This window comes from Pagrus major, chromosome 14, assembly GCF_040436345.1.
Source record: "Pagrus major chromosome 14, Pma_NU_1.0".
NCBI lineage: Eukaryota > Metazoa > Chordata > Actinopteri > Spariformes > Sparidae > Pagrus > Pagrus major.
The window spans coordinates 11,172,484-11,192,934 of record NC_133228.1 but is presented as its reverse complement, the minus strand read 5'-3'; the positions used below and the strand labels follow the sequence as shown (position 1 = coordinate 11,192,934).

The window sequence follows — 20,451 nt, the reverse complement described above, 5'->3', positions numbered from 1 at the left end:
TCTGTTGAGGTTTAAGTGCAATAGGACAAACCTAATATACTGTGCAGATTTGTATTGTGCAATCTTCAGTCTGGGGTTTGACTAAGCACACAAGCAGCAGCAGCAGCAGCAGCACTGGTAACATTTGTTACACTTTGATGATCATGGATTTGACAGCTGAGAGCCACTCCATCCCTTTGAGTGATGGAAACAGCATACCTTTAATGGGACTGGGAACTTATGGGGATCCTCGCACGGTAAGACACAGTATTGAGCCAGGTAGCTTGTGATAAAACATTAACTAACTGAGCACTGCATGTCACTTGAAAAAAAACAGTACACTGTTCAGTCTGTGGTGCACTGGGTTTGCTTAAGGGAAATTTTAATGACTCCTGGTGTTTTTTATAGACGCCTAAGGGAACTGCATGTGACTCGGTCAAAGTGGCTATTGAAACTGGTTACAGACATATTGACGGTGCCCTGGTCTACTTCAATGAACATGAGGTGGGACAAGCTATAAGGGAGAAAATTGCAGATGGAACTGTAAAGAGAGAGGACATCTTCTACTGTGGAAAGGTTTGGAGAGTGTTTTAAGAGTTCATTGAACTTTACAACTACAGAGTGACTGCTGGACTTTTGCAACAACTAACGCCTTTTCAACTGCACCGATCATACAGCTGTGGAACACATTCCACCCCCCACAATTGGTACGACCAGCTTTGGAGAGGACCTTGAAGACATTACAACTGGATTATGTTGACCTCTACATTGTCGAAATGCCCACAGCCTTCAAGGTAAACATTAAAGATGTAGTTTTGGGCAAGAATTTTTAATCAGCAGAGAAAGATCTTCATTGACTGAATAGTTTTCATGACTGAATAAACAAATTGACCTTAAAGAACAATGCAGTTTCATACTGTTTTTACTTTGTTTATATGTGGCGGACCCTGCCACCTTTCTAGCTTCAAACAGTGTTCTGGGGACCTTTTTTTCTGAGAACAGCTTGTTGATTCAGTTATGGAAAAACTCAAATATTTCTGCGTTTGAATTTCTTCTCAAAAACTACAAAGTGCCCCTTTAAAAAGATACCTGATGAAATTATCATACAACATTAGATTGTCTCTTCTTTATTTAACTTCATCAATACTCACTCTTATAATAATAACAATGTTATTATTTTCTGAAGCCAGGAGACACATTTTACCCCAAGGATGAGAATGGGAAGCACATATATCACGAGACAGATCTCCGTGCCACATGGGAGGTGAGACTTGTTGACTTGCAGTCAAGAATACAGAGACTTATCTTTTTATCTAATTAATGACCAACATGATAATAAGTAACTAATTAACTTAGTTCACTTAGTCTAACATTTGCTGGAAACAATACAACTAACAATCTGTTCAAAGTTCAAAGTCTAATGTGTTACTTTCTGCCTTTCTTGCTTTTTTTTACACCTTGGACAGGCATTGGAGGCTTGCAAAGATGCCGGACTAGTAAAGTCTCTTGGCGTATCCAACTTCAATAAGAGACAACTAGAGTTGATCCTCAACAAACCTGGGCTGAAACACAAGCCTGTGTCAAACCAGGTACAGAAAATGCTGTAATAATGAAGGCAAATTAGAAGAAAACATTAACTTTTGGACTACCACGCCCCAAGTCACTGACTTATAATTATATTCTCAACAAACTGAACAGAAATCCTTTCACAAAACTGTAAAGATGCCCTTAAGAAAACTGATCATATGTGATAATAATGACTAATACAGTGTACAAGACTCACAAAAGGAAGCATTCAGTCTATTTCCATCAACTAACAAACACTTTTTGTGCTTTTTTAACCACAGGTTGAATGCCATCCCTATTTCACCCAGCCAAAGTTGATGGAGTACTGCAAGCAGCATGATATTGTCATTGTGGGATACAGCCCCTTGGGGACATCTAGAGATGCATCCTGGTATGCAAGAAATGTGTACTAGAACTTGTGTACTCACATTCAGCTAATGTGTAACTAATCGTAACAGATAAAAGACGCCGTGTCCTTGGCTTAAAACACTAAAATGTTGCACGAGGAAAAACTGTAAAAACTGTCCAAACCGTTTCCGCAGGGTAAACCTTAAATGCCCCCCATTATTGGAAGATGAGCTACTGGTATCAGTTGCTAAAAAGTATAACAAGACCACAGCCCAGGTGGCCTTGAGGTTCAACGTGCAGAGAGGAGTGGTTGTCATCCCGAAGAGCTTCAGCCCTGTTCGCATCAAGGAGAACTTTCAGGTTTGTTTGTGTGGCACAGTTTAGGCAGCAAATCACATCAGCATGCTGTGTGTAAAATAGGAAATGTACTTTAAAAAGTTCTGTGATTGATCTGCAGATATTCGACTTCTCTCTTTCTGAGGCTGAGATGAAGGCAATCGAGGGACTGAACAAGAACATTCGATTTGTGGAGCTTCTCATGTGAGTATAGCGCGTAGCAGCCTACTGATGTTTTCTTCCTGTGATAAATAAATGATTACTATTTCTCTTCACTGACTCAACAGGTGGTCCGATCATCCAGAGTATCCATTTCATGATGACTACTAGACGCCACAGATGTCGGGACTTAATTTGAGTGTGACCAAATGAGTTGCCTTGTTCACTTTGTTGCTTTTAGAACATGGTGTGCCTTAACTTGAAAATAATTGTATTGTACATTTCATGAAACATTTTTCTGATTTATACTATATGTGTTGAATAATGTAAATATATTTTTGATGAATGTGACATTATTAAAGCAATAATCTGATTGTTTCAGTTCTGTGTTCATATTTCTTTGTCTTGGTGAGTGATTTAAAGACAATTGGAAAACATTGTTCTCAGCCTCGCTTCTTCTTTAGACAACCCCTACAGTCCCGACGGAAGTGGAGGATGGGTGCCGTAGTATATGACTGTAAACCGGTCTAGAAACACTGGCAATAATAAGATTGGCCATTATTGCTGAAATATATATATATATATATACGAATATGACCTTTTAAACTGAGCCGTGAAGCCAAATTAGATTATGTAATCGGTTACGTTTCACACTTTAATCGTTGCAGTTAACCTGTAAAAAAGGATGCTGAGTTGAGGTGCTGTAGGAAATATTATCATCAAATCAAATCACGCCTGTTGAACATGTTATGGGTACTAAAGACTGCCAGAGTCTTTTAAAAGTACGCGGTTGCTGGGATGTGGTGTTTTTATAGTAGACATAGGCTATTAGTAAAGGCAATTAAAAATAATCAAACCCCACATTAGCATATGCTTGCTAAATGTATCCTTAATTACCACCTAAATGTCATTGTCTCTCCTTATTGCACGGAAACAACACATAATAGCAGCAAAATATCGTTGTTTTCTGATGCAAGTTGTTGACAATTGCTGTTAAAACGCCAACGCTATCTTTTAAAAAACCTGCGACCTCGGAAGTATTTTAAAGTTTCCGAGTGTTCATGAAGGCACCATAACAGCTCTCCCAACCTTGCTAGTTGTAGCTAGCCCGTTAGCTAATGCGGATACAGTACCTACAGACGACGTTAAATTATACGGAAAGTGACACTCGGTAAAACAAAGCAACACGAACATTGCCCTTTTTCTACGTGATTCCGACTGGCCTATTCAAGCTATGGCGGACTGTGCTGCTCGTCCGACTTTCTCAGCTAATGTCAATGTTAGCTGCGCAACGGGCAGCAGTAGCTAGCTAAGCTGATATTAGCCAACCAAATTAGCCGTGTGCTAGTTTTCCACTGCCTCAAATGCTTCAATGAATGGGGGGTTGTTGCACGGAGTGAAGACGCCAGTCAACAATGTACGCTTGCTGCTACTAGCCTCCCCCGTGTTGTTGTCCAGCTTGGCTATCAGAGACTCGACGAAGTGGACGTAAAGACTGAAGTTTATCGAGGAAAGCCTGACGAGCGAGCGTGATTACGTTAGCTAATGAACACTACCAGCTTGCCACAGGACTTAGCCAACCGTGGATAACTTTGTTGGAAATGCATCATCACGAAGAAATCATGCACTATCCAGGTGCAGAGACGTAGCAATAGCGATGGTAGCTTGCGTAACATAATATCGGAGCCAACACTGTAAAGCCGGAGTATTTTTGTTTTGTGTTGACAAACTTATTTTCTATTTCTGTGATCATCCCTGGCCCAAGTCCTCACTGCAGGGTTGGTTATTGTGAAGTTGTCGTCTGTGAGAAGGAATGATGGCGTTTCGGACTGACCCTGCCCTCCGTCCCAGGTAGGGGAGTGGTGGTGAAGACTCCCCGGCCTGGCTTGGCCCGCTGTTTGCGGATGATGGCAAAACATTGATCAGCTTTGTTGTTGTATTAATGCATTCACTTTCAAAACCAGATCATGATTCGCCATCGCGACTGGGATGGCCTGCCATTGAAGTGATTTGTTATTCGAAGGATCATGATGGACACGGAGGAAGTTCCCCAAGACGAGAATAATTGGAAATAATCATGGACTGTTGAGCTCAACTCGGTGCAATTTTATCAGATATTATTTTTGAAGACTGTTTCACTGGCGCCACACCGACATGTCTGCGTTTGCTGAGTTCGTCCCCCCTCCTGAATGCCCGGTTTTTGAGCCGAGTTGGGAGGATTTCTCGGATCCTTTAGGATTTATCAACAAGATCCGACCCATCGCAGAGAAAACGGGCATCTGCAAGATCCGGCCCCCTGAGGTAAACTCACATATCATTTCAAACATAGGATTATAGTCTGCGAGAATTTGCCTGTTATGCTCCTACGTAGGTATTGCTGGATTATCAGGGCCTGCGTGTATTTTGCGTTAGGCAACGACATTACTACGTTAGTTACCATCACTCTAATAGAGGTCAAATAAGATTAATTTCTTTGCACTCAACTGTACATATTTTCCACTTGGTTGATATTGTGTTTCATCTGTTGTCCGGAAAAGTTTTGTAAAGGCGAAATAGATTCAACAGTTCCGATTACACTTGCTTTGTTTTTATTTTCTTCGTGGCTAGCTAAGTAACTCTACAGTGACTGTACCACGTTAGCTGCGAAGATGCGACATTGGGCCACATGCAGGCCTGTCGCTCCTGTCACACCATAACACCAGATTTATGTCATGTTAAATACACATACAAGTAAACATTCCAGTAGATTTTTTATGTTTGTTTTTTTTTTACTTTTAACTGTTGGGCTGTGTCTGTGTGGCCAAATAAAGCGTTACTATCCCTTCAAAATAGACTGAACAACATGTTGAAAATAATAGCTTCCAATACACAGTATTTATGCCCAGATAGTCCTGTACAAAAATAGCCTGAATTGCACTTTTCAAACTGTATGAGCAGTGGTAATTTGTCATTATTATTTATAACCCATAATCTCTGTTAATAAGCTCAGCTCAAGTTGCAGCATTGTTGCTCTCATGTCCTCATTGTTGATGTTGCTCAATGTGTCCGATTTCTTGTTTGCCAGGATTGGCAGCCTCCGTTCGCCTGCGATGTACGCAACTTCCGCTTTACGCCTCGAGTACAAAGACTGAATGAACTTGAGGTGAGTTTGACAAAGATACACCATGCCATCATGTCAATCATGCTGAGTGAAAGTGTGTCTAGGGATTTGCTTGATGAAGAAGGAAACATGTATTTTAGAAGGTATTCTGTTTTAAATTTTGATTGACACACAAACTGTCCACAAACTTTAAGCCACTTCAGGATGGGTACACAGACTGTGCTTCCTCCTACAGTGTCTGTCTTACACCTGCCCAGATTTGTGTGTGTGTTTTTTCGAGCCTTTGACTCCTTCTTATGTTCAATGTAAAGTGAGAGCAGCAGAACAGCTCCAGTATTGGATTAAAGGTTTTCACATAACCAGAGAAGTATGGTGGTGTGTCAGAGTGCAGCCATTCAGACATCATTTTGCCTGAGGTGTCCAGTGTGCATGAAAGCAGAACATTGGTCCCCTGCATTCATAGTCTGTCCTCTCTCTCTCCCTCACTTTCCAGGCCCTCACTCGGGTTAAGCTCAACTTTCTGGATCAAATCGCAAAGTTCTGGGAACTGCAGGGATCCAAGATCCGCTTCCCTCATGTGGAGAGAAAGGTTTTGGACCTCTACCAGCTCAGCAAGGTAAAACTCAATTAGATCAGTTTTGGATTGTTTTTTATTAACTGTTGGGTTTTTTTTGTTTTGTTTTTTTACAAATTGCTTAACATTTATTTTTAATCAGAGATTTTGTCTATCATAGTAGTTTAAAAAAGCCCATATTGGATGCTTGTTTGTTTCAGATTGTGTCATCAGAGGGCGGCTTCGAGACAGCGTGCAAAGAGAAGAGATGGTCCAAGGTGGCCAGCCGAATGGGCTTCCCACCCGGGAAAGGCACCGGCTCACTGCTGCGCTCACACTATGAGAGGATCCTTTATCCGTATGAACTCTTCCAGTCTGGGGCCACGCTGACTGTGAGTGGTGCTGAGTTAACATAGACCAGCTAACACAGTTTGACCTCGCTTCATACAGCTGCACAGTAGCATTATGGGGGTTAACTGACAAAAAAACAACCCCAATATGGAAGCAAGTGTAAACACAGTGTTATTGTTGACCTAAATTTTCTGCACACTCTTGCTCTGGGCATTCATCCATTTATACGATTTCACATGAGATATAAAAATCATTTTTTTAAATATATAATAGAGCAAGTTGCATTATGTGGACATTTTGAGAGTAGATGTTATTATTTGGTTACTCTACTTTTTATCCCCCATTGAGCTTAATCTGTTTTGGCTGTTACCAGTGTCGCTTCAACCAAACTTGACCAAATCAAAATGCTACAAAATGATTTGAACCAAGTGTCACAGTATTAATAATAGCAATGCTTTTTCAAAGCCTGGAATTATTTTCAAAGGTCTCCAAAAATCTCCAATTTCTTTCCACTCCACTCCTTTCAGGGCATCCAGCGGCTATACGAGGAAGGAGACGATGGGGAAGAGGTAGATGAGGGAATGGGTGAGGAGACGATGGAGGAAGAGGAGCAAGATGAGGAGGAGGACAAGGAGAAAGATGGGGAGAGTGATGGAATGCAAACCAAACACCGGCTTCTGCCTGAGAGACGCTCCAGGCGCCTAAAGTCCGAGGTAAACAGGAAAAGAAAAAACTACAAGAAGTGTTTGGCTACAATTGTAGTAGCTGAGTAGATAAGGTGATGTAGGATACAATACAGAGGGTTTATGCATTTGATCAGCTGATCTCAAAAGTGTAATAAGCTGTTTTACGTAATAACATATTTTGTTGAGTGGAATTTTTGATAAATGTGTCCTTTGTGTGCTCAGTTTTCAATTTAAGCCATTTGCAAACAATGTATTTTCATAGCACTCATTCCCCACCCTTTATTCCTCTTAACATCCTTTGCTTTAAAGGGACAGTTCATCCTAAAATCAAAATTAAATATTTTCCCCCTTATCTTTAGTGCTCTTTATCTATCTAGATTGTTTTGTTGTGAGTCGCTGAATTTTGACAATATCGGCTGTAGAGATGTCTGCCTTCTATCAAATATAATGGCACTAGGTGGATCTTGGCTTGCGGTGCTCAAAGTGCCAAAAAAATATTAAAAACTCAACAGTAATGTCTTTTTCCAGAAAATAGTGAGCTGTTTTTTATTTTTCTTTCTGCCAAACTAAGCCATGTATCCATGTGCAGAGGGAAGTTGCAGCTACTCATGGACGAGAGGCTAGCTAATGTTACAGCTCAATCATCCTGCGCTGTCCATGGTGATATGGTAGAAAGAAAGTAGTTCCTACATGAAACATCTTATAACAAGGTCTGTGGATTATATATTTATTTTTTTGTTTTGTTTTTGCGCTTCATGCAGTACAAGCTGAGTGCCACCTAGTTCTCTATGGTTGATATCTCTAAAAGTTTGGAACTCAAAACAAAACAATCTAGATGGATATATTACACTGCAGGTAAGAGGAAAAATATGTTTTTAATTTTGGGGTGAACTGTCCCTTTAAGGATCCCTCTCCCTTTCCAGAGTCCCAGCTGTGGCAGACATTCTCCCCAGAGGCCGTCTTAACATTTGGCCTTTCAGCAGGATCACTGTTTCACAGTCTGCTGTTGTTGCTGATGTTGTTGTTGTTGTTCTTCTTCTCTAGAGGGAAAACAAGGAGCCAAAAGGTCTGAAGATCTTTGGTACGAGTCCCAAGATGGTTGGCTTGGAGATTGTATCAGCTGGTGAGGATAATTTTTGTTTGACCTGTATTTTCACACATGGTGAGTATTTATATCCTTACACCGGCACTTTTTTTCCCTTTCACTCAGATGATGGATTCAACAAGAAGCAGCGTCACCTCAAAGCCCAGGCCTTTGCCATCAAAATGAGACCACGCAAGGAAACCTTGGAGGTCAACTTTGTGAGTGTCATCTTATTGTGATCAGCATTTTCCTGATGGGTGATGCTTGGTATATCTTGAGAAACTGCAGGCGTGACCTTTTCTTTGTGTTCTGTGGTTCTGATCCCCCAGATCGACCTGTACCTCTGCCTGGTGTGCGGACGGGGCGATGAGGAGGACCGGCTCCTGCTGTGTGACGGCTGTGACGACAGCTACCACACCTTCTGCCTGATCCCGCCTCTACAGGACGTGCCCAAAGGAGACTGGCGCTGTCCAAAGTGTGTTGCTGAGGTATGGCTTAAACACTGTAGAATTGTAACTAATTAATTCATCTTTCCTTTAGATATTTAATCTTTTTCACTTGATGTAAATTGTACTGAATGGGTCCATCTACCCTCACAGGAGTGCAGTAAGCCCAGAGAGGCATTCGGCTTCGAGCAGGCAGTGAGAGAGTACAGTCTCCAGAGTTTTGGAGAAATGGCTGACCAGTTCAAGTCTGACTACTTCAACATGCCTGTTCATGTACGTAAAATCCCCTTAGTGTAATATGTAAACTGTTTACATGGACGCCCTTTCATCATCTGTCTGTCACACTTTCGTTTTTTACAATTGGAGGTTAAATGTGTTGCTAACAGGCTTTTCATTGTTGAGATAATGCATGGAGAGTTCATTATTTCCGCCTTGTGCCCCCAGATGGTCCCCACAGAGTTGGTGGAAAAAGAGTTCTGGCGCCTGGTAAGCAGCATCGAGGAGGACGTCATCGTGGAGTACGGAGCTGACATCAGCTCCAAGGAGGTGGGCAGCGGATTTCCTGTCAGGGACGGTAAAAGGAGGCTGCTGGGAGATGAGGAGGTGAGACCATTGATCTCTTTAAGTTTTTAACTTGACAAACCTTTATTGAAGAGTTCTTCCATTTTTAATATCTTGTTTTAGAATATGACTTGTTGTATTTTTCAACTTTTAGAGAAGTTGTTATCTGTGCATATCACATTGAGCACCTCAGTTCATTATTTCTGGCATGTTCTGTGAGAGGGTTATAACCAGTGAACTACATTTAATAAGGATTCCCGTGTGTCCTAGTGTCCTGGGTCATTTTAATCATCAGACTTCCATCTCACAGATCCTTCAAAAGTTTTTTTCTTGGGGTATCTGGTTTTAGCTTGTCCGTGTTCAAACGGGAAACAATATGGCACCTGGCTGGTATCAAACAATCTCATATTTCAGCTAAACAGTATATTAAAATATGATTTTGGAAAAAAGAAATAGGAGAGAAGTAGACAATGCAGTAATAGAATCTTAGTTAATATTTATTCTGAACTGCCTCATTTTACAGTTTGGTCTGAGTTTGACCCCTGATCAACCCTGGCGACCCTCTTAATCTGACTCTCTCTTGAATGAGGAGGTGTAATCTGATTTATGATGGAAATGAGCTGGGAGCTCTGGGTACAGGCAACATGGAGGGGTGTTTATCATTGTTGATTTGCATTTACTACCCACATTGTAATTTTACAAAACTGGTTGAAAATTGTTAGTTTCCCTTTAGGTAAAAACATGACATGTGCCCTGAAATGAAAGAAAACACTTTGTTCCCTTTCCTGTTAGGAGTATGCCAACTCAGGCTGGAACCTGAACAACATGCCAGTGCTGGAGCAGTCGGTGCTGACCCACATCAATGTTGACATCTCGGGTATGAAGGTGCCCTGGCTCTATGTGGGCATGTGTTTCTCCTCATTCTGTTGGCACATCGAGGATCACTGGAGTTACTCCATCAACTTCCTGCATTGGTGAGACTCAACAAAGGATGCTCAAGAATTTATTACAGTCTGATGATTAAAATAGTCACTCTGGTGTATTTAATGTTAATTTATTCGTTTGTTCTCAAGGGGGGAACCGAAGACCTGGTATGGAGTGCCGGCCTCTGCAGCAGAGCAGCTGGAGGCCGTTATGAAAAAGTTGGCTCCAGAACTGTTTGACTCCCAGCCTGACCTCCTCCATCAACTCGTCACCATCATGAATCCTAATGTCCTCATGGAGCACGGTGTCCCTGTATGTATTCTGAGCCTTCACGTATGTGCATCTGATAAGATTTTGTCCACGTTGATTATTAGTTATATTTATGTGCGTATTGCCCCCTCAGGTGTACAGGACCAATCAGTGTGCGGGGGAGTTTGTGGTCACCTTCCCCAGGGCCTACCACAGCGGCTTCAACCAGGGCTACAACTTTGCAGAGGCTGTTAACTTCTGCACCGCTGACTGGGTGAGGGAAAGCAAATCCTTCTGCCATTAAGAAAAAAGTATTTTTTCCTTGAATGTGTTTGTTCATCTTTCTCAAATGCCCATCCCTAGTTACCCATGGGTCGTCAGTGCGTGGCCCATTACAGACGCCTCCACCGCTACTGCGTCTTCTCCCACGAGGAGTTGCTGTGCAAGATGGCTGCTGATCCAGAGAGCCTTGACGTGGAACTGGCGGCCGCCGTCTTCAAGGAAATGGGAGACATGATGGAGGAGGAGACTAAACTCAGGCAGGCTGTCCAAGAAAAAGTGAGTTACTTATTTTTGGTTTGGTTGGTTTTTGCTTGTAAAAGGTCTGAACTCATGCCTTACCATTCATTTAATGTAATTGCCTCAACTTATATTGTGCCCGATGGCATCATCACTTCTCTTTCCTCCTTCTCTACAGGGGGTGCTGTCCTCAGAGCAGGAGGTGTTTGAACTTTTACCTGACGATGAGCGCCAGTGTCACAAGTGTAAGACAACCTGCTTCCTGTCTGCACTGACCTGCTCCTGCAGCCCCGATCGACTGGTCTGTCTCCACCATGCAGCAGATCTCTGTGACTGCCCACACGGCAATAAGTGTCTTCGGTGAGAGATCTGTCAAGAAATCTAATTTGTCATGGCCTAAATTTGATTCTTTCATGCTTGGATTAACAATACCAGATTTAAGATTTACTTGACTGCACACACCACATTCTCAAGTCGATATCTGCACAATATTTTTCAGATATCGTTATGATCTGGAGGAGTTTCCTTCCATGCTTTACGGGGTCAAAACACGGGCTCAGTCTTATGACACCTGGTCGAAGAGGGTGACGGAGGCCTTGGCTGCCGACCAGAAAAACAAGAAAGGTTTTAGACTTTAGTTCTTCTACAAAATGTGTACAAGTTGCCCAAAAATGGTTGCGTTATTGTAGTGGTGTCTGTTTGTGCCATTGCTTGACTGTTTTGTGTGTCTCATAGATCTTATTGAGCTCAAGGTTCTGCTGGAGGATGCAGAGGACAGGAAGTATCCTGAGAAAGCGTTGTTCCGCCGCCTGAGGGAGATGGTCAAAGAGGCGGAGACGTGCTCGTCTGTAGCTCAGCTGCTGCTTAGTCGCAAACAGAGGCACAGGTCAGTGGACATGAATACACCTTAATGTAATCCAACAGACAAGTGATGTACTGATTGCCCAGCATGTACACAGTGTGCACTGACCTGTCTCTCTTTTTTCATGTGTATGCAGCAGTCGTCTGCGCTCTGAGAGCAGTCGTAACCGCACAAAACTGACTGTGGATGAGCTCAAGGCCTTTGTGGATCAGCTCTACAGGCTGCCCTGTATCATCAGCCAGGCCCGACAAGTCAAAGTGAGTCCCCTCAATTCCTTTGTGCTTATGTGGTCCACACTTAATGTCTCTTTCCTTTTATTCTCTTCCCTCTATAAATCACCTGCTTTTGCCACCACAAAACTTGTGCTTGACTTGTTACTCCCAGGAGTTACTAGAGAATGTGGAGGACTTCCACGAGCGAGCCCAGGTGGCACTGTCGGACGAAATGCCCGATTCCTCTAAGCTGCAGGCACTGTTGGACTTGGGTAGTGGCCTGGATGTAGAGCTGCCAGAGCTGCCTCGATTGAAACAGGAGCTCCAGCAGGCCCGCTGGCTCGACGAGGTTGGCTCAGACTTCACTCTCAACCTGTTTGTCTGAGTAACTAACTAACTAACTGTAGCCTCATGTAACGTGCTGTCATCGTCGTGTCTCAGGTCCGTGTCACCCTGGCTGAGCCTCACCGCGTGACCCTGGAGCTGATGAAGAGGTTGATAGACTCTGGGGTGGGCCTGGCTCCCCATCATGCTGTAGAGAAAGCCATGGCCGAACTACAGGAGATCCTCACTGTCTCAGAGAGATGGGAGGATAAGGCCCGCGCCTGCCTGCAGGCCAGGTAAGAATGCATTTGCACTTTTCCACAGTTCTGTTCATAACTTAATGAACGACAGGTTTGATACAAAGTCTTCAAGGTCTGGAAAATACTGAATGTCAACCGATATGTTTTCATGGTTAGGAATATGCTTGAATTCAAGTATAATTCTTGAAAAATGCTGGATTTTTTCAACATCTGGTGTTTCGTCTACACAATCACCCATATCAAACAAAAAGTGACAATGTACATAATTGCCATGGGTATAAAAGAACCCTATAAAGTGTATTTTCATGATAGTGTTTGTAGTAATAATTTAGATGTGATGATAAAGAGTTCAAAAGTCTGGCAATTTTTGGTTTAGGTACCTTGAAATTATTTAAGATAAGTGCTTGAATTTTACTCAACAAATAAAAATTAAATCTTATTGGCTGAGCCATACATCTAATGTCTGTCTGTCCTCATATAACCCCAGACCTCGACACAGCATGGTTACCTTGGAGAGCATTGTCCTGGAAGCTAGGAACATCCCAGCATACCTACCTAATATTTTAGCCCTACGAGAGGCCCTTCAGAAGGCGAAGGAGTGGACCGCTAAGGTGGAAGCCATTCAGGTATTGTCTAACCCATATCTCAAGCCATGTGACGTTGAGGACCTTTGATTGTGACTTCTCTCAGTGCTGTGAAAAAGGGCATTCCATCTGTAAACCCTTCTCCTTCTGTGAATACACCTCACAGAGCGGCAGCAGCTATGCTTACCTGGAGCAGCTGGAGAGCCTGCTGGCCAGGGGTCGCTCCATCCCCGTTCGGCTCGATCCACTGGCCCAGGTGGAGTCTCAGGTGGCCGCAGCCCGAGCCTGGAGGGAAAGGACAGGTCGCACATTCCTCAAGAAGAACTCCACGTACACACTGCTCCAGGTGGGCCATCATAAAAAAGTTGATCTGATGCTCTCTGCTTCTCGGAGTCAGGACTGTGTAAATTGTGCTGTATACAGACACTTGAAGGCAAATAAGCGTTATGAATCTCTAGATCACATTTTTTTTGTAACTTCAACGGTGGTATAATGTCTTGTACCAGTAGGATATTAATAAAAAATATTTTGTTGCTACCCTGTGTGTCTCCTTTTAGGTCCTCAGCCCTCGTATTGATATCGGGGTCTATGGCAACAGCAAGAGCAAGAGGAAACGTGTCAAAGAGCTCATGGAGAAGGAGAGAGGAGGCTTTGACCCGGATGCCCTGAGCGACCTGGAGGAGAGCCTGGAAGAGGTGCGAGACCCTTCCACTGTTGTAGCAGCCTTCAAAGCCAAAGAGCAGAAAGAAGTGGAGTCCATCCACTCGCTCCGTGCCGCCAATTTAGCCAAGATGGCGATGGCGGACCGTATTGAGGAGGTCAAGTTCTGCTTGTGTCGAAAGACAGCCAGTGGCTTCATGTTGCAGTGCGAGCTTTGTAAGGACTGGTTCCACGGGGCGTGCGTGCCTCTGCCTAAGACGGGATCTCAGAAGAAGCTGGGCGTTGGTTGGCAGAGCAATAGCAAAGACTCCAAGTTCCTGTGTCCGCTGTGTCAGCGGTCGAGGAGGCCGAGGTTAGAGACTATCCTGTCGCTGTTGGTGTCGCTGCAGAAGCTGCCAGTGCGTCTGCCTGAAGGAGAAGCCTTGCAGTGTTTGACAGAGAGGGCAATGAGCTGGCAGGTATGCATTAAAATTACATTACTCATTATAGCTCATTTATATGGAACACTTCCACACTTTGCTTTTGGTCTCTCCTAAATTCTCACCTTAACACTGGTCTGACTGTCATACCAGGACCGAGCGCGTCAAGCTCTGGCCACAGAGGAGCTGTCCTCAGCCCTGGCAAAGCTGTCTGTGCTGAGCCAGCGCATGGTGGAGCAGGCTGCTAGGGAGAAAACTGAGAAGATCATCAATGCCGAGCTGCAGAAAGCTGCTGCCAACCCTGACTTGCAGGTACTTCAGACTCTTACCTCTCATCAAATGTGTCACCTACTGCAACTTCAGATGTAACCAGAAGAGGGCACTAATGTGTAAACATAAAATAGACCACAAGATTGGACGGACTTCTACAATGTGAAAAAGAGTGCAGGGAGTTACAGGCACCTGATGGCATTTTGCCATAAACCTTTATAATCCACTGGATGTATTTTGATAAAAATAGTATATAAAGGTTTTTTTTCTGACACATTCTTTATTTACACCCCTTAATTACAGTTTTTGAAGGGTAATAATAAAAGAAGATGGCAGCTATTTTGGTACTCTGCTATTGGAGAAAGCCACAAAAACATTAAAAGCACTACATACACAGACCATGAAAAGAAATCTAAATGATTCGTGACAAAGTCAATATAAGACACATCAGCGATGTTGAGTATGTTTGTGTATTTCTGTCCTTCCTCAGGGGCACATCCAGACTTTTCAGCAGTCAGGTTTCAGCAGAGCCACATCACCTCGCCAGTCTGTGGACTACGATGACGAGGAGACGGACTCAGACGAGGACATCAGGGAAACTTATGGTTATGACATGAAGGTGTGTGAGGGCAGCAAGAAGTGATGCTGTTCAAGATAAATATAATCGAGCAGGAATTTTTTTTTCTTATCCTTACCTCTTGGTGCAACTGTTTGTGCTGCAGGACCCAGGCGAGGTGAAGCCCTACCTGTTCTGCGATGAGGAGATTCCTGTTAAGTCTGAGGAGGTGGTCAGTCACATGTGGCCAGCTGCCACGCCCTCCTTCTGCGCTGAACATGCCTACTCGTCAGCCTCCAAGTCCTGTGTGCAAAGTGAGGCCAACGTCACTTACGTAGATAACGTCCGTTTCTTAGAGTCTGAAACAAACGTCTTCATTGTCTCATACTGAAATTTGCATTTCAGATGTGGGCACGCCCAGGAAGCAGCCCAGGAAGACCCCCCTGGTACCTCGCAGCCTGGAGCCGCCAGTGCTCGAGCTGTCCCCGCAGGCGAAGGCCCAGCTGGAGGAGCTGATGATGCTGGGAGACCTGCTGGAGGTGTCCCTGGATGAAACCCAGCACATCTGGAGGATCCTGCAGGCCACGCACCCCCCGTCTGAGGAGAGATTCCTGCAGGTCATGGAGGTAGGGAGGTCATCCATTATGTAACCTGATTGCGCAGCTAGATAGAGACTTAACATTGGGTTTGGGTCGGTTCTGATTTTGTGAAAAGATGCATAGATAGAGGTCAAATTATGGGGAAAAAAATCTCATTTCATCTTTCCTACCTTTTCTACAGCCTGACGACTCTCTAATGGAGAAGCCACTAAAGCTCAAGCTCAAAGATTCAGAGAAGAAGAGGAAACGGAAGTTAGAAAGAGCAGAGCACCACCACATGCTGATGGCGGCGTCCACCGGCGGGGCTTCGGCAATGGGCGACATGCGACCGGCCAAGTCCAAAGAGCTGAAAAGGGTGGGTCTGGAACTGGGTCTCGGGGGCAAACCCAAGAAGAAAAAACTCAAACTGAACCTGGACAAGAACCGGGAGATGAAGCAGCTGGCCAAACGGTTAGCCAAGGAGGAGAAGGAGAGGAAGAGGAAGGAGAAGGCAGCAGCCAAGGCGGAGGCCATCAGGGAGGGGCTGGAGAAGAGGAAGGAGAAGAAGATTCTCGACATTCCCTCCAAGTACGACTGGTCCGGGGCTGAGGACTCCAATGATGAGAACGCTGTGTGTGCAGCCAAGAACTGCCAGAGACCCTGTAAAGATAAGGTGAGGACTCATCATGTCATCGGCCTCTACAGATTATTATTGTGATTTGGTCATTGAATATGTACTTTCCCACATATATAAGTCTGAGATTCAGCACTTAAGATGGAGAGTGTGTTGTCAAGAAGTTGTGTTGCAGTGAAAGAGGCTCAAGAGGTGAATCATAGATGATTGATAAACACAGCTACAGTTTAGCAATTAACAGAGGTCAAAGGCAACCATGTGACTGAGTACAAACTCAAAGGTCTTTATGTTTTAAATATTATTCTTCAAATATTCAATTAAAGCCATGTCTTTACTTGGAATATGGACAAAATTCATGTGGTGATTATTAGCATTATTTAATATTGACAAATGTAAACAAAATCATATCTTAAAATGTTGTCACTTATGTCCCATACTTTCATTGGAGAAGCTTGAATCAGAAAATTTGGGCAATTTTTGCTTGTAAAATGTAATCTTCTGCTGATCGACTTATCAGTTAATCAACTAGCCGTTTCCACTCTGAATATAATTTTCAAAATACACATTTTCTCAGTGATTTGTCTTGTGAAAATGAATATATCACACTGACAGGATTTAGATAACTTTCTGTTGTAATCATTCACATTTACAGTTAGACTAGACAGTTGTGAACCACCGATTCTAAATATGAGTAACTTGTTCGAATACTTTGGAGAAATGATAAGAGGCTCATTCATTTGGCTGGACTATGGATAAAATGTATTAAAATTTGTATATCGAAGGGCCTGTAGAGACATCTCGCAACTCCCTTCTGCTGTGATTAGAGGCTGCTGATAGAACTTTACATTTGATGTGGAGTGCAGACTGACCTAATTAGATTAGACATGATGCGCTGTTAAAATGTGCCTTGACCATGATGTTGGCCGACTTGTGAGACCTTGTGAGTTAGAAAATTCTTGACCCCTCCTACTAACATCCCCGCCAAAGTAAGAGCAGGCAGTCTATTCTGGATGACACTTTCAAGACCTCTAAACCTCCAGCCCATGTCCAGGTGAATGACACAGGGTTTTTTTAGTTTGCCGAGTTAATACCGAACACTTCTCAAAATGAAACATCATGGAACTTTATTGAATATCAACAGCTGATAACAGCACTGGAACACCTTAAAGAGAGTTACACATAACGTATTAACAGGACACACTGATGTGGTCCTTTTCGGAGACGGCACCGTAGACTGTCCTCCAAGTTAACCAGTGGCTAGTCTGATTCTCATGTGTGTCTGCGGGGGCAGCCAATCAGAGCTGAGGAACTGGTAGGCATGCAGCTCTGTGGGTGGAGTAAAGATGGTGAAATTATGAAGGTACTGCTCTGAAGTGGGCCAAAAACACCTGATGTTGGGATGATGCATTTACTAATTATAAAATCCAGAACACAAGGTCAAATCTGGTCAGCTGTGTGTTTAATGTTTGCTTTGATCGTTTTGGAGATTTGAGACTCTAAATCACACATTGATGTCAATATTTTTATCTGGCTCGATGATAGAATGGCGACCTGTCCAGGGTGCGCCCTTCCTTTAGCCCAGTGCATGCTGGGAAGAGCCCGTGCCTCTGCACCCTTGAACAGGATCACCTGAACATGACATAAAATCTCAGAGAAGTGGTTTTGGCTTTTTTCAAAAAGAGTTGACGCTCTTCATGAGAGATGGAAACACCTTTTCTGAATAAGTTCTGATGTAGTGAACATTGAACTTGCATGATCGATGAGCTGTTTCTGCTCCGAGAGGAGAAATGAAAAATAATGTAAGATAAAAACGGTCTCCTCATCGCTCCGTACAAATCACTGTTTGCTGTTCAGCTGGCAGCACTATTTCTTTTCCTAGGATAGCAAAGGAATGACCTACACTACTCTGCCTTTGATTGGTTAACCCTGATATTCTTACCCTAACTCAAACCAATAATCACTAATCATGTATAAATGTACCCAACCAACAAAGGCAACAAGTAAGAGCCAAACAGAGGCAGTATAGGACAATATGGAACTTTTACCTTGAAACCTCTGAAACCTCTATTTGTGTATAAATGTACTCCTGTTTTGTTTAAGTTATTATACATTTAAAAATGTTCCCAAACCCATAACATAAAGTGAATAATAATCGCGTCACTGTGGTGGATGTCTCTACCGATTTGTCTCTCAAGAATCAAATGTTGTGTGACTCGCTGCTAAAGAAAGCAGCATACAACCACAGTCATAAATGTATTTGTTGACTTGATAAATGTTGCAGTTTAGTGTGTTTGTCCACCAGGTGTAGAAAATATTTGACTCTAGCCCCTTAATGAACTACACTTATCAGAGACGGGGATGCAGATGAAGAGAAGCAGTGGCGAAAGACTTGATGATGTGATATGATGTTTGTTTCACTCCATAGTAAATTAGCTGACAGTCGTTTTATGTGTGCAAAACATGTCCCTGATCATTTACAGTCCATCAGTGTTTGACTTTATTTTCAGTACATTAGATCAATCAAACAATGACAGACTTGCAGCTTTACCGTGCTGTTAAAATTTACACTCGAGTGATGTTTATCTGGAAGTTTGTGCTCTGCTTGACAAACCCCTGTCACGTTTTTTGTTAATAACCATCCTGTTTCCTTGTTGCCCCTCCTTAATCCTCACTCACATGCCTTCCTCTGTCTGCCCGTGTCTATCTCCAGGTGGACTGGGTGCAGTGCGACGGTGGCTGCGACGAGTGGTTCCACCAGGTGTGCGTGGGCGTGTCGTGCGAAATGGCCGAGAACGAAGACTACATCTGCATGGACTGCTCCCGCAAAGCTGCCGGGGTGAGCCCGGGAGGAAGCGTGGCGATAACTGTGGAGGAGGTAGCGGAGGAGAACGTTGTAGTGCTGGCGACGTCGATAGGCGTGCAGAGCCTGCCGTCGTCGTCTGTCGGGGCATCGTGGTCTCACGCGCCCGCCGCCTCTCATCTAAACCCAGCAGCTTCACATCAGCAGCAGCAGCAGCAACAAGAGCCTCAGCAGGGCAGTTAGCGCTTAAAAACACTAGAATCCAGGCAAGACTGTACAGAATCTGAGGAACAAAGAAGCTGGGGGGGAGGACAGGTCAAACCAGAGGTTTTTGTGTAACAGCCTGGATTATAGAGCACAAGAAAAACTTGCATCTGGAAGGCAGAGAAGAGTCTGACTGACATGCGCTCTCTCCGTGCGCGAAGATCTGTTGTATTGGCTGTTAGTACTCAGACAAGACTAAGTCCTCCTACAACAGTTTTAGGTTTAGAAACATCCCCCGAACAATAACAAGTCATCGGTACACTTACTTAAAAACACCCACTTACTCCAGCTGTTGTATTCAGTGCAAACAGGCAAATAAACAGACGTGTCCCCAGTTGTGTTTTACTGGACGTCCTGACCCGCTCCCCTCTGCCCTTCGCCTGGCTCCTCAGACAGTAACATCTCAATATGTAGGATTCCAGACTAGGAAAACACAAATGGTTGTAATGTAGTGGAATTATTTATAATGTACATACTTTTAAGCAATTAAAAAAAAATGAATTGTGGCTTTTTTTGTTTTGTTTTCTCACCTTTAATAAACTATTCCTAGTCAAATGATTGATAATTGTGATGTTTTTTTTCATTGTGTGAATTTGCTTTTATGAGCCAGTTTGTCCGTACTTTTCTTTCTCTCTTTCAAATAACAGATTGTCTTTAAATCATGCAAAGAAAATGAAGCAAAAGTATTATTGTAAAAAGTAAAATTGTCCTTTTATTTGGCTGGAATGCCAGAGTTTGACCCACCAATCATCCCGAGGCCTCTGCAGTGACTTGTTGATTGATTTCAAGTGGCAAGTTAAGCTTCACATTTCCTGTGTTACTCATTAAGCTCAATTAGAGGCGAGATGTCGAGGTATGTTGCTTAATTCAATAATAAGCAGGCAAACGTTTCACACAACATGCATAAATTCCCAAAGAGATGACCTTGCTGAAAAAATTCCAATCTTTGATTTTTTTTCCAACATTGTGGGACGGGAAAAAGCATCAATTTTATAGGAATTCTACATCAACATCCGAATTTGCAGGGGAGGGTTGTGAGAGGGGGCTTGGTGGAGGGCTGCGCTGAACTTCTAACTCAACCAAGTCAAATCCGGTGTGAACTGACCTCAGCTGCTTTTCTGACTCACCTCTGTCACCGCTTTGACCGGGGAGAGTCAGAAATATGTG

The 20,451-nt window shown here is 43.4% G+C and overlaps 2 protein-coding genes across 2 annotated transcripts; both read left to right on the top strand.

Annotated features, from left to right (window-relative positions):
- The first annotated feature begins 65 nt into the window (after nucleotides 1-65).
- LOC141008478 (aldo-keto reductase family 1 member D1-like) lies at nucleotides 66-2,769 on the top strand. Its single transcript, XM_073480855.1, has 9 exons — nucleotides 66-236; nucleotides 388-555; nucleotides 657-773; nucleotides 1,166-1,243; nucleotides 1,446-1,568; nucleotides 1,827-1,936; nucleotides 2,088-2,253; nucleotides 2,351-2,433; nucleotides 2,517-2,769. The coding sequence occupies exons 1-9, from the start codon at nucleotides 138-140 to the stop codon at nucleotides 2,557-2,559; spliced, it is 987 nt and encodes a 328-aa protein (XP_073336956.1). The 5' UTR covers nucleotides 66-137; the 3' UTR covers nucleotides 2,560-2,769.
- Nucleotides 2,770-3,487: 718 nt separating this feature from the next.
- Nucleotides 3,488-19,842, top strand: kdm5a (lysine demethylase 5A). Its single transcript, XM_073480489.1, has 29 exons — nucleotides 3,488-4,689; nucleotides 5,453-5,530; nucleotides 5,982-6,104; nucleotides 6,263-6,433; nucleotides 6,920-7,105; nucleotides 8,123-8,201; nucleotides 8,289-8,380; nucleotides 8,492-8,650; nucleotides 8,762-8,881; nucleotides 9,053-9,211; nucleotides 9,962-10,143; nucleotides 10,243-10,405; nucleotides 10,497-10,616; nucleotides 10,706-10,900; nucleotides 11,040-11,221; nucleotides 11,361-11,485; nucleotides 11,597-11,747; nucleotides 11,860-11,980; nucleotides 12,108-12,284; nucleotides 12,377-12,555; nucleotides 13,007-13,145; nucleotides 13,270-13,449; nucleotides 13,661-14,221; nucleotides 14,336-14,494; nucleotides 14,943-15,071; nucleotides 15,175-15,322; nucleotides 15,414-15,634; nucleotides 15,789-16,259; nucleotides 18,931-19,842. The coding sequence occupies exons 1-29, from the start codon at nucleotides 4,543-4,545 to the stop codon at nucleotides 19,261-19,263; spliced, it is 5,250 nt and encodes a 1,749-aa protein (XP_073336590.1). The 5' UTR covers nucleotides 3,488-4,542; the 3' UTR covers nucleotides 19,264-19,842.
- The last annotated feature ends 609 nt before the right edge of the window (nucleotides 19,843-20,451 follow it).

Excerpts from the sequence above, each read along its gene's own strand:
- LOC141008478 (XM_073480855.1), top strand. The coding sequence starts at position 138 with ATGATCATGGATTTGACAGCTGAGAGCCACTCCATCCCTTTGAGTGAT. Across the intron at positions 2,254-2,350 it reads GCATCAAGGAGAACTTTCAG|ATATTCGACTTCTCTCTTTC; the intron begins GTTTGTTTGTGT and ends ATTGATCTGCAG. Across the intron at positions 2,434-2,516 it reads CGATTTGTGGAGCTTCTCAT|GTGGTCCGATCATCCAGAGT; the intron begins GTGAGTATAGCG and ends CTGACTCAACAG.
- kdm5a (XM_073480489.1), top strand. The coding sequence starts at position 4,543 with ATGTCTGCGTTTGCTGAGTTCGTCCCCCCTCCTGAATGCCCGGTTTTT. Across the intron at positions 12,285-12,376 it reads AGGCCCGCTGGCTCGACGAG|GTCCGTGTCACCCTGGCTGA; the intron begins GTTGGCTCAGAC and ends GTCGTGTCTCAG. Across the intron at positions 15,072-15,174 it reads CTTATGGTTATGACATGAAG|GACCCAGGCGAGGTGAAGCC; the intron begins GTGTGTGAGGGC and ends TTTGTGCTGCAG.